At 31.8% G+C, this 12,853-nt stretch overlaps 1 protein-coding gene and 1 long non-coding RNA gene across 3 annotated transcripts; both read right to left on the bottom strand.

Annotated features, from left to right (window-relative positions):
• Positions 1-774: 774 nt before the first annotated feature.
• On the bottom strand, positions 775-2,017 carry LOC143564640 (uncharacterized). Of its 2 annotated transcripts, XR_013140909.1 has the most exons (4): positions 1,696-2,017; positions 1,530-1,625; positions 1,336-1,444; positions 775-1,009 (listed from the first exon to the last, which is right to left on the bottom strand). It is a non-coding gene; the product is annotated as an uncharacterized LOC143564640 (long non-coding RNA). The 2 variants fall into 2 exon arrangements; XR_013140908.1 differs by having other exon boundaries at positions 775-1,444.
• A 413-nt stretch (positions 2,018-2,430) lies between these two features.
• Positions 2,431-6,097, bottom strand: LOC143564647 (uncharacterized). Its single transcript, XM_077051860.1, has 10 exons — positions 5,891-6,097; positions 4,241-4,372; positions 3,916-4,170; positions 3,725-3,845; positions 3,506-3,645; positions 3,297-3,431; positions 3,182-3,235; positions 2,820-3,112; positions 2,629-2,745; positions 2,431-2,446 (listed from the first exon to the last, which is right to left on the bottom strand). The coding sequence occupies exons 2-10, from the start codon at positions 4,364-4,366 to the stop codon at positions 2,431-2,433; spliced, it is 1,257 nt and encodes a 418-aa protein (XP_076907975.1). The 5' UTR covers positions 4,367-4,372; positions 5,891-6,097.
• Positions 6,098-12,853: the final 6,756 nt, after the last annotated feature.

Here is a 12,853-nt window from a genome sequence, read left to right as displayed (position 1 = left end):
AGTCCACATGTTAACCGGTATATACAGTGTATACTTGTTTGTCACAGAAGCTTGTCATAGAAGATAGTCGCTATACAAGACATGACAATAAGAGATACTGGTAGTGCAACTATAAGTCTATAAAACCATGAGTATCACCTTTCACAAATATATAAAGTGTTCAATAGACAGTTATTTAGCGAACTAAAACAAATACCAGGGCCGGCCTAGACCTAATCCAGGGTTTAACGACAGTCTAGGGCACGGTTTTGATGGAAGACACAAACATTTAATATTATACATATGTATATCAGTTTTAGAAACATTTACTAGTGAAATTAGACCTATAACTTGTTTAATACTAAGAAAAGAAGGAAAAATAATATAAAGAACAAAAGGGAATGTCGCGGGAAATCTTTCCGGCATATGGATTTGAGGTTTGGAGGAGATGATGAAAATATTAATATTTTATTATTATACTTTACTATTTTTGTTCTTTCCTTCCATCTTTCACTCGTATGCTTTCCAACACTAGTACAAATATGATTTTTTGAGGTGGTGAAAATGATTCTATGAGGTGGTTTTCGAAGCACCTTGTAAAATAGTGTTTTATAAAATCCCTTTTTTTTAGGCGTTTATATGAACCACTACAAAAAATAAAAACCACCACCTCAAAAAGCACTCCGGTAAGGGCCACTACTATTATTTAAGACGGTTTGTGAACCACCTCAAAAAAATGCATTATCTTTAAAGGCATTTTTAAAGATTGCCTTAAAGTCCTTTTTTCAATAAAAAATATAATAATAATTTATAAATAACAGAAACTTCCAACAAGCTTAATTTATTAAATAACCATATCCATTACAGCATACAAATAAAACATACGATCCATTCACAATTTGCATTAAATGTCACAAAAAAAGAGTAAACATACTGAACTACAAAAACTACTAATCAACAAAACCTAGCTTCTGTTTTAAACAAGTAATGCCTTGATCCACCCGCTCCCAGCCGTTGATCGACAATTCATCTACAAAAAACATAATATGGTATTAATAGAATGGAACTTAAAAAGATACCTCACCAGCAAACAATATGAAACTTGCAACCTATAACACGGGTCTGTAACCCATTTTCTCCCATTCAATTCATAACCCTATATTCATTGTTACTGAAATTTGGTAACCTTTTTGATACTTAGAACCCATAACCCATGTGAAAAGTAAGAACGCTTTTCAACCTGACCGACACGTTTAGGGTCGGGCACAGTTTAACCATTTCGTTTCAACCCATAACACAATACTATAGACGCATTTTCCTCCACACCCGTAAACCAATTTATATAGCTTCACATACCTGAGTTCATATCTGGTTAGGTAAGCATCTTACTAAGAAAATGTTGCACTGTGTTTAAGACCAATTCCCCAATCTCTTCTTTTGAAACCAAGTCGTTTTGATTCCAAATCTAGAAATATAAACAAATATTGATTAAAATATATATATGTATAGTGCATTAGACATAGTATATAAAATATATACTAAACGCTTACTGTCTCGGGAAAAGTATGATGATAAAAATTCACAAACTCTTGCATATGCTTTATCACCATCAACCCGCATTCCTAATATTGTTTTTGTTGTCGACACTGCATTTAGTTAACAATAATTTAATTTATGTACACGAAAATAAATGAATAAAAAAAATAGAAAACATACCTTTACCATTTGCCAATCGAATGATAACCCAAAAGCATTATCAATTGTGGATGAAAGTTTGTATGAACCTTTATGTTTTCCTTTGTTCATAGAATCAAAAATATATCCTTGTTGATTTAAAGGACAAACAATAAACAACGACCAATGGTTTCTACAAAAACGAATATTATAGAATATTTAAGCATGTATATGAATGTGTAAGCATGTTGAAATAACATAAATAACCTGGCTACATATGGTGCAAGAAAAAACTGTTTGTCATGATGATGCAAAAATATGTCTAATATGTTTTGCTGAGCGTGAAGAGGATTTGTAATGCACTCCTCACAGGGGCGGACCCACATAGTGTGGATCGGGGTCCCGGGACACCAATGTTTTTTAAAAATTTATTAGAAGCGGTATATTAAATTTTTTGAGGACCCCATAAGATTTAATACTTGGAACCCATACTATTAATGTTGATGTTGTCTGGTGGAAAGTCCCTTGTTTTATCTTTGAAAGGTCATGGGTTCAAGTCTTACAAGGCTCAGTTTTTGGTTTTTTGTGTTAATTTTTAGTGTTAATCAATCATTTGATTGCTAATGTTGCAATGATAACTTTGGAAACATTCAAACACCTCTAAAATACATATCATTGTTTTCAACTTTATGCATGGTTTTCTTTAGAAACATTCAAACACTTTAAAATATCAGTTTTATTTTTCACTAGTTTAAGTTAATGGTTTTCAACACATGCTTATGAAAGAGTGGATCTAGGTTCAATCTCAAAAATGTTTAAGAAAGGGAAAACAAAGTGTTTATGTGTCAACCCGACCCATTTTGACCCGTTCAGGTAGTGATGATTGAAAAGAAAGTTTTATTATGATATTGTTTTTTATTATGTTCTTCGCCTCGACCCGACCTGAACAACGACCGACCCGAAAAATTTGAACACCGAAAATATGGGACCCCATTGGCAAAAAATCCTGGGTCCGCCACTGACTCCTCACCATTGATGTGGTCCGGATTAAAGAAAGCACATTTAGAATTCATGCCAGATTTATAAAAATCCCTTACATTAAGAAAAAAATTGTTATTGTATCTAAAAATATTATTGAACCAGAATAAAGAATAAAAAAAACTTACATAGCAAACCAATGTACGATGCTGAAATCAAGCCAATCATTGCAAAATAGCTGTAAAATTTCCACATATGGAATCGCCATAACAATCGTCTCGCGATACATCCCTGCAGGTGAAGAACTCTCAATGTAATGGCGCTCGCCCATGAACGTTTTTAAAGTTTCAGCCAATTCTTGAATTTTCAGACTTATCATCTTTAATTTTTTCCAAGAATCTTCTACTTCAGGATCGATAAAACGATCTGGATCTGGATCAGGAGCATGTGTAGTTGGCATTACTTGTTGCATCGTCGTTAACTTACAAACGATTATGAACTCATTAGTACTCTTGTGGATCGTTATTAAAAGAAGTTCTTAATTAATTACCATATTAGTAAAACTCGGCTGAAGAATGTCATTGCATGGATCGGCTTCAATAAACTAAAATAAAAAACAATTTGTTATAATATAAACATATCAAACTAAATTAAATGTAGATTACCTGTGGTTTATTTACTGAGCTCATTGCAAGGTCACTTGTGTTCATTTGTGACGAGACACGCCCATGACTTGAACTGGAACTCGGAGTCTTTCCCGAGGTGCTCATTGACTTGCGAGGTGCCTCTTTGCTAACAAGCTATCATTTAACAACAAAATGTTATAGTAACTATTGTTATACGAAAAGAATAAATAATATTTATACAAATATACCTTTAATGCAGATCCAGGAATACTTGGGCTCGCGTCAACCCTTGGTACCGAGAATCTCTCATGGTTAACAAATAGTCCCGCTTCATTTCTTATTAGTTTCTGACTACCTTTGAACAATCCTCCACGGACTTTTGTGGATTCTATCAATTCAATATCCAAAACTACATCAATATGAATACAAATATTAAAAAGAAAACTCATGTATATTAATGGCATTACCTATTACATTGGAAATTGTTCGTGTTCTACCCTCATATTCAGGTCCCAAAACCCTTATTAGAGGATCATCCTTTCCCTCAAAATAAGTGCCATCTTCTATCATTCTCTTCTCGATACAGGCCTATACAAAAATAACAGTTAAACCAAGCAACTACAACTATATATAACTAAATAGATGTATATTTATTTACCATTTCAATGATTGTTTCATGAGCATCATATGGAAGTTCATATGAGTCAGTTCCTTTGATATTTTTTGCTCTAGCCATTATATACGATTTAGTTCGTTCATCTCGTATATTTTTCAGATAATTTGGATATTTTGTAACAAGTAGCTGCCAAAGAGTATTAGCTTTTTCTCTCAAACCCGCATAACCGGTGCGTCCTAGACGGGCGACATTTTTGTTAGCTTTTGCATTTTCTTTGGCTTTATAACTTTCTGCCTTCTAACAAATCAACAAACTGTTATTAATATTTGCAAACATATATGTACACAAATAATAACCATTTACGTACCAAAGATTCTTCGGTTGATTTTACTTTACAGAATTCCTTCCACATTGTAGCACCAAGAAATGGGTAATCATCGTGTTTCTTTGACAATGATGCCCAACCTCGTTGACCTCTTTTACGCTTAGCCATAGTTTACTAATTAAGCAATAACATAATCAAAGTTATTTAACTAAAAAGAACAAATTAATAAACTAAAGAAAAACACATAAATACGTATTAAATCAAAACTTGGTAATAGTGTTTAGATTTTGCATGATTGTGCAGTGTATCTTTTGTAATTCTGTTTTATTGTATGATTCTCAGTTTGCGAAGCTATGTATGCCTGAGATGTAGTGTACACACAACATGCACACATATTCAGTGGCGGAGCCAGAAATTTTTTTATATGGGTTCGGAATTTTTCGATTCTTGGATTTGATAACTATCCAACGTTAAAGTTTTCGGGTAAAGACGGGTCGGGTCGGAGCACATAAAAAATGCAATATCATTACTATATTGTCAATATTCAATAAAATAAAGAGTCATTTTAAATAAAAACGAGGGTCGCCGCCTTACTGGTCACCGAAGTCTTGGAGAATCGATGGACGATAATGTTGGAGTCAACATAGATGTGAAATGGGCGAAGGCGACATGCAAATTTCAGAAGTTAGAAGGTACTGTAGATCATCGGGCGTTTGGTTTTGTTATTTTGTAGCTATTTTACATTTTCATATTTTATTTAACTAATATTTATAATTTATATGTTAATTGAGGGGCATTTTTTTTTAAAATAACCAGAACTTTTAAGTTTTAACACATGGTTATGATAATATTCACTAAATTTTAATTAGTTGGTTATATAAGACACAAATACTAAAGCTCATTGTTCTATAACTCCACGTTTTTATCGAGCCATTTTATTATATGTAAATTGTATGAAAGAATTTGATCAACCCTTACGCTTAGTTAGAAATTTTGACTACAAATATATCTTTAAAAATTAGTTATATCTGTATTTTTTTTAATACTAACAGAAAAGGGTATATAAGATAATAATATGTAGTAATGTTATAGGTCTAAATACTTTGATAGGCTTATTTAATTTTCAAGTTAACGAACATAAGATTAAAAAATATTGTAAATAAATAAAAAAAAAAGCTAATAAAGGAAACTGATAAATAAATAGTTACAAACTTACACATATATTTTGATATTTTTAGTGGTTTATTTTCAAATAGACCCCTAACAACAAAAGCTAATCAACTTTGTTTATGTATTATCTTCTTTTCAAACCTTTCTATCATCATCTTCTTTCTTCTATCTTGTTGCCGGCCGGAAAAAAACCTTGGTAAATACTTCACAATAATATTCTTTTATAATGATAATGGGTTCGGCCGCCGAAAAAGAATGGGTTCGTTCGTTAATACAATAGTATAGAGTATATACAAAACCGAAAAAGACCGGGTTCGGACGAACCCGGTCCCTTGGCTGTACCTCCGCCACTGCACATATTTTACTATATATATGAACTCTTAAGTCTTTAATAGGAAGCAACAAACTAACTACATGTGCAATCGATTAAAAAATTAACAAAAAATCAACATAGGACCACCTGAATTTATTAACTACTTTAAATATATCAACCTAATACTTAAAAATTAAGTTCGTATCTACCTTTTCGTCGAAATGTGTCAAGTTCGCCACAAACAGTGAAACCGGTGGCGTTGATGCTCCAAACGGTGGAATCGATTAATAAGGCTTGAGGTGGATGATTTCTATGGACTCCAACTGATAATGCGCTAGGTGGGTGGGTGGTTTCTGATAGGAGGCGGGAACGATTAGTCATCTAGGGCTCGAAAGATTTTGATTTGAGGGGAAGTAAAAAAAAAATTGGCGCTTTACACATTGATAAGGGGACTTTGCCACCGGCGTTGTGAACTAAAACGCGGGGGTACACCCCCCCCGCGTTATGTTGATTTCATTTTTGCAAGCGTTGTATATAAAACGTTGAGAATTGCACCAAAAAACAAGTGTGTAACTCTGGAAATACTGCCCCCTCCAAATTATGGAGGCTTTATGACTACACTTGTTTTTTTGTACAAAACCATAACTCTGACTGGGCGCCACATGACACATAACCCCTGTATATGAAGCTTTACCACTACACATGGTCTTAATTTCTTTATTTTGTTTCTTCTCATTACTGATCAAAGTGGTTGACATATTTCAGTTAATTTAATATACAACTTGCTTTCTTCATATTATAAATTAAAGATATGACTTGAAATTATAATTTACTTTTGGGAATTGTACCGAAATCATTTAATATACAACTTGCTTTCTTCATATTATAAATTAAAGATATGACTTGAAATTATAATTTAATTTTGGGAATTGTACCGAAATCTGGACAATCAAAACAATAAAAATAAATATATACTTAAAGCTAGGCTGTTCAAAAAGCTCACGGCTTGAAACTCACTCGAAACTCACTCGAAAAAAGCTCGGAGAAATCTCGCTCGAATCGGCTTGATTGTAAACGAGCCGAGCCTAGCTCGACTCGATTTCTAAACGATCCGAGCCTGAGCTAGCCCCGGCTCGACTCGAGCTCGCTCGATTGGCTCGAACTATTTTATTTTAATTTATATATATATACATACATACATGCATATAATTATCGAGCCCAATTATTTTAACACATGGGCTTTCATCTAATTAAGCTCAATTTCCTTTCTCACTCCATAGACCTTTATCAACATATATTCCTTCATTGTGGTCCGATCGAAAGTATGTCTCGCCATTGGTTGTGTCCACTGCGGATTGAACTCCAACAGAAAATGGTGGTAGATCATCAAACTGATCATATTCTTCCTCATTGACAACATCATCAACGCCAAGAATGCGCCGTTTACCTTGCAACACGATGTGGTATCTTTTTCTGCTCGGGTCATTAACAAAGAACACTTGCGCTACTAGTTTCGCAAGAATGAATGGTTCATTTGAAAAGAGGTATAGTGATAGAATATTATCGAATTCGGTCGTTGATGCTATTACTGTAACTCTACTATTTTGCACTGTACTTTTTTCATCCTGATCTTTGGTGTAAAATGTATAACCATTAATTATGTACCCTTGGTCGGATGTTACATTAACATGTGGGCCATGCGCCAACCTTTTCACAGTTTGATCGACGTTAGTTAATGTTGTAACCATTCGTCGGTGAACGGGTAACTCGGTCTGAAACATGACCCAAGCCCACCAGACCCGTTGTGGCACTAATTGCATGTCACGTATCATGTTATTTTTTAAATTCTAAAAAGTATAGTAATATCATACTCAAATTAAAGAGAATAAAATGTTCGTTTTTATGGTGTAATTTTTTATAAAAAAAATACTCCCTGCGTCCCATTATAAGTGTCCTAGTTTGACTTTTCAAGTTTTTTTTGCAATATTGACCGTAAATATTTTTGTTCGTGTCATATAATACTTGATGAAAATTATATCAATGTTAAATACATTTAAAATCCAATCCATTCATATATTTTACATCAAGTATTATATAACACAAACAAAAATATTGTCGGTCAAAGTTAAACAAGAAAGACTTGAAAAATCATACTATGATACTTATAATGGGACGGAGGGGGTATTAACATGTAAAATAGTTATGGTCGTTAAAACTTCACGGGGTTGTTGGTTTAGAATAAGAGGGTTAATATGTAACTATTTAATAAGTAGACAAAACTTACCCTTAAGTTTAAGGACCATAACTAAATTGTTAAATTTTAACCGTACATGATCATAGTAAGCAAAGACTATACTACCCCAAGATTTTCAAAATTGATTGTGTTAGTGATTATACTTTAAGCAATAGTGATTGTACCTCTTAAAATTTAAGAAGTCATTCACTCATGCATTATATATAGTATAGATATAGATATAGTTAAGTCAATGATTAAAGCTTGGAGGTTAAGGGCAAACGAGTTATTATTTAGCCGGAGTTCTTGAGAGTTGGTCGGAATTGGTTGTGTCGAAGAGGTATGGAAGGACATATTGCCTTTGAGGCGGATGGAAACTCTAACGGTCAACTGTTGACAGGAGCCATATTGTGCCCACTAAAAAACTACAATGACACAGATCACTCAATTTAAAAATATGACCTATAGATTGCCCCCGTCTATAAAGCACATGAGCACAAAAGATAATTTTTACTAAAACTTTCAAACACTTGTAAATAAAAACAAATAATCAAAAAGTTCTTCTAAAAACAAATAACCAAACACTTATTCGTAAAACAAATAAACAAACAGAAAACAAATAAACGAAAAACCCCTCTTATCAGCTTCATCATTGTTTAGGCTGCATAAAAAAACTATATTAGCAAATTGACTATATTTTAAAATTTAAAATAGAAAATACATAATATATACCATACCTTTTGTTTCGATGCACCACAAGTAGCACAATTATGAAGATTTTCTAAGTCGTTTCGATGCAGCAAACAATCATTTGGACATGCATGTATTTTTTTAATCTCCAATCCCATCGAACACATCAACATTTTTGCTTGGTATGTCGAAATTGGTAACTCGTTATCTTCCGGAAGTATGTCATGCAAAATTTGTAATAGATTTGTGAAGCTTTTATCACTCCATCCGTAATTTGACTTTAAGGTAACTAACCTCAAAACAACACCAACTTTAGAAAATTAATCACAACCAGCATATAACGGTTTTTCTGCATCATCAAATAGGTGCTGTAATTTTTCACGATCATCATCACGAATATTAGTCTCTAAATCATGTAACATCTCATCTAAATGGTCATCGTTGACATGTATGTATGAATCATTGTTCTCAGTATTACGATCCATCTGGAAATCAAAACAAACAAATATATGATATAAATGTATGCAAATGTAAACCGGTGCTTCTAGGGGTGGTTACAACATGAAAATTCATATCGGTTTCCATAAGTTTGGTAATCTATAATATATATAAACGAAAACACAAAAATCCTACGTGTCGCGATGTGATCGCTCCCTCTTTTTATGGAGTCGCCAGATTTGCTTGATTTTTTAATAGAGGCTTCTTATGCATTTGACCCGAATTCATGGGTATGGATCTTACCAAACCTAGATATTCCTTAAACGGGTTATAACATCTAATTAAATAAAAAAATTATTCTCACTAAATTATTGATGTAAAAATCCTATAAAATAGGATATACTAAAAATTAATATCTTATCTATTTTAAAAAAGATATATATATTATTTAAATTAAAAAACCAATTTTATAATAAAAATAAATAAACGGGTCTTGGTCTCATCAAACCATAAGTATATTATTAACTTTCATAAATATTATTTATAATTAAAAAAACCAATTTTATAGTAAAGAAAATAAACGGGTATTGAGTCTCATCAAACCATAATTATATTATTAACTTTCATAAATATTATTAATAATTAAAAAAACCAATTTTATAGTGAAAAAAATAAATGGGTCTTGGGTCTCATCAAAACCATATAGCTTTTAAACCGGCTTATAACATCTCATTTATTTGTGAAACAATTTATCATCAAACCATAAGTATATTATTAACTTTCATACAATAAAAAATATATAAATTCAAAAAATAAATAAATATTAGAACAAAAAATATAAAACAGCCCCCGTAATACGGAAGATAAAAACTAGTATATTTATAAACTAGCAGTTGGAAAGAGGCCATAATTCATAACTTCATCTTATATTTAGTTTCCTAAATACTTTGGTATTGTTTACGATCTTGTAACAGTTGTATTTACACCATGGCCGGCTTTGATAGGATGGCAAAGTGGTCGGCGGTCCCCACTGCTAGGTCCGAAATTTGTATTATTTGTAAAAAAATATGTATTTTTAATGTTTAAACCTAATCATTCAACTCATTAAAATCTATTTTTATTAAAAAGAAAACTTACACAATCCAAAATCATAACTAATTAAGTTCTTTTAAAAACTTAATTGTTTAAACCCAATATTAAACATGCTTACTTAAGAAGAAAAAATAAAATTTCACCTTATGAAAAAATTTAACAATTCTCGGAACACACATACACAAGAAATCAAGCTAGCTACCTAAAAAATCTATGGATATAAACAAACCTGGTTAGGCAGTTGAAGACGACGAAGGTTCAATTTTTATTTTTTTTCTTTGAGAAGAAGTTTTGATGGTTTACAAAATTGAGATTCTAGTTTAATTATTTAAAAGATAAGTTAGGCAGGTAGCTCTAGATTAAGTTTTTAAATTTTGAATGTTAATAATTATCTTGTGTTTGGTTTGAATTATGAGCCACCGCTTGAAACGATATTGGTAAGGGTACCCTATTGCTAAATAACACATTTTGGTTTATTTATTTATGAGGCACCGCTTCATATGATGTATACGGCGGTTCGATTTGGGTTGTGAAGTGGTTTTTGTAAATCCTCTAAAATGTGAGGCGGTTTGGCTTTGAAACCACTTTAAAAAATAAAAATTCAACCGCCTCAACAGTTAAGATTTGTACTAGTGCAAATTGAAATTTCATTTTTTTTTCTTTTACAAATAATACAAGCTTTTATAATCAACTATTCTATTAATTGTCATTGTTAATTTGTTATTGGTAGTTAGTTTGTTACTTAAAAATAAATCAACATCATTTTTAGTTTTAGTTGTGTGAGTCATTACTATAATAATTTTGTTTTTTATTTTTATAATAATATTGATTTTTTAAAATAAAATCATACAAAGTTCACTTTTTATATTCATCTTAGGCACTTGAAATCTCAGAAAAGACACTGACAAATATTTACACAAACAAATGAAAGAACATACATCATGAACTCCTACAGTACAACTCATTCTATTTTTAATGATCTTATGGCATACAAACACTCGCAAAATCCTACTTTAGCTCACTTAGTTAATTTCATCACAGTTTCATCATTTAAGTGTTTTTTCTTTCTTTCTTACTTTTTTTCCCTTTTTTATGGCATGTGATATCTAGCAAGGATCGAAAAACTTACAAGCATAGAATATTAGTTTCTTGCTAGAAAAAAATGGTATAAGACCGGATAAATTTAATGTTATCTTAGGTCATATGTAATGGGGCTACAATTTGAGCGATTTTGGGCGCGAAGGGGCGCGAACACCGCCCCCCCCCCCCCCCCCCGCGGCGATAATTGGCCGAAAAGGGGCGGGGGCGGGGGCGGGGTTTTTTTGTCGCCTGGGTGAAGAAAATAATAATATTATTATTATATTACATGTTGTGTGTGTATATATGTATATGTATATATGTATATGTATATGTATATATGTTGTGTGTGTATATATATGTATATATGTTGTGTGTGTGTATATATATGTATATGCAAAATGAATCCTAGAAACAACCCGAACCAACCGAACCACCCATTCCCTCCTTTCGGTCAACACCATGGTTCGCAAAACCAACCGAACGTGAACTTACAATTGAACCCGATGAACCTAAACCAACCGAGCTATCTGTTTCAATTTCCCGACCCGAACCTAAACATGTACGCCAACTGAGCTATACGTTTTTTATATTTTTAGTTATGGATTTTTTTGTATTTCTTTTTAATTTTAATGCATTTTTATTTAATTATTTGAAGAAATTGGTTTTTATTTGATTAGTTTAATTATAAAAAATAAAATAATAAAAAAAGATACTGTGAGCCCAATTTGTAACCACTACACTATTACACCTCAAAAACAAATTCTCACCCATTGTTGATTGGGCACCATGTGTCACAATTCATCCCTATTTGTAGCCCCTCCACTACACATAGCTTAAGTATCTAACAATAATTTTATCTTGAAAAATGGTATTTTTGTTTTGTGTGTTAAAAATGCTTAAAATATATCGTAGTTTGTTTTTAGACAAATAAGAAAATTGTTCCCAACTCCCAAGTGATCGTTCTTAATTATATTTTCTGTATTCATACAAAATTATAAGGAATCTTAAATACAAATTATACATCTAATTTTCTCTTTGTAAATTGAATTTCACATTTCTTTTTAGAAAACATCTCTCTTAAAATAAGCTTTGAGATCCGGCCAATCCTCTTAGGTCAATGGTTTAAGGGTGGGTTATGAATTTTTTCTATTCTTTTTCATACATACCGATATTAGGTTCCAACTAACGTACCATTATTGGTTAATTATCGAAATATTCTATAAATCCGAAAACAAAATTAAAATAATTATTTTATGTGATTCACCTTCCTTCAAGAAATTATTGGCTTGGAAGCACATCTCTAATAGTTGGTGATGATTCTATAATAAGCCATAGGCCCATATATAGGCCAAACTCTGAATATTAGGAATTTTAATAAACTAGTAAACAATTTATAATTTTTTATTTTATTTATAATATATATATGAAGAGCAATTAATGATTCAATCTTGCATATTAAATTTGAAGGGATTATGATCGCTTAGCAATTAATGAGCAAACTAGAGGTGTTTATGACCCTCGAAAAAGATCGAGCCTTAGTGGTGTGCAAAAGAATATGAATTCGAAATCAAAATTGCTAACATGATATATTAAAAAATTTGTGTATTTGAATTTGAATCCGGATTTCCGTATTTGAATA

The sequence above is a fragment of the Bidens hawaiensis genome, unplaced genomic scaffold, assembly GCF_021521415.1.
Source record: "Bidens hawaiensis isolate Kalapana, Puna unplaced genomic scaffold, B.hawaiensis_p1.1 tig00022140_1, whole genome shotgun sequence".
Lineage (NCBI taxonomy): Eukaryota > Viridiplantae > Streptophyta > Magnoliopsida > Asterales > Asteraceae > Bidens > Bidens hawaiensis.
The sequence above is the reverse complement of the archived record's forward strand: the minus strand, read 5'-3'. Positions and strand labels throughout refer to the sequence as shown.

Coding starts and splice junctions, on each gene's coding strand:
- LOC143564647 (XM_077051860.1), bottom strand. CDS start 4,366: ATGGCTAAGCGTAAAAGAGGTCAACGAGGTTGGGCATCATTGTCAAAG. Junction 4,171..4,240: donor AATCAACCGAAGAATCTTTG/GTACGTAAATGG, acceptor TTGATTTGTTAG/AAGGCAGAAAGTTATAAAGC. Junction 3,236..3,296: donor GCTCAGTAAATAAACCACAG/GTAATCTACATT, acceptor TTTTTATTTTAG/TTTATTGAAGCCGATCCATG.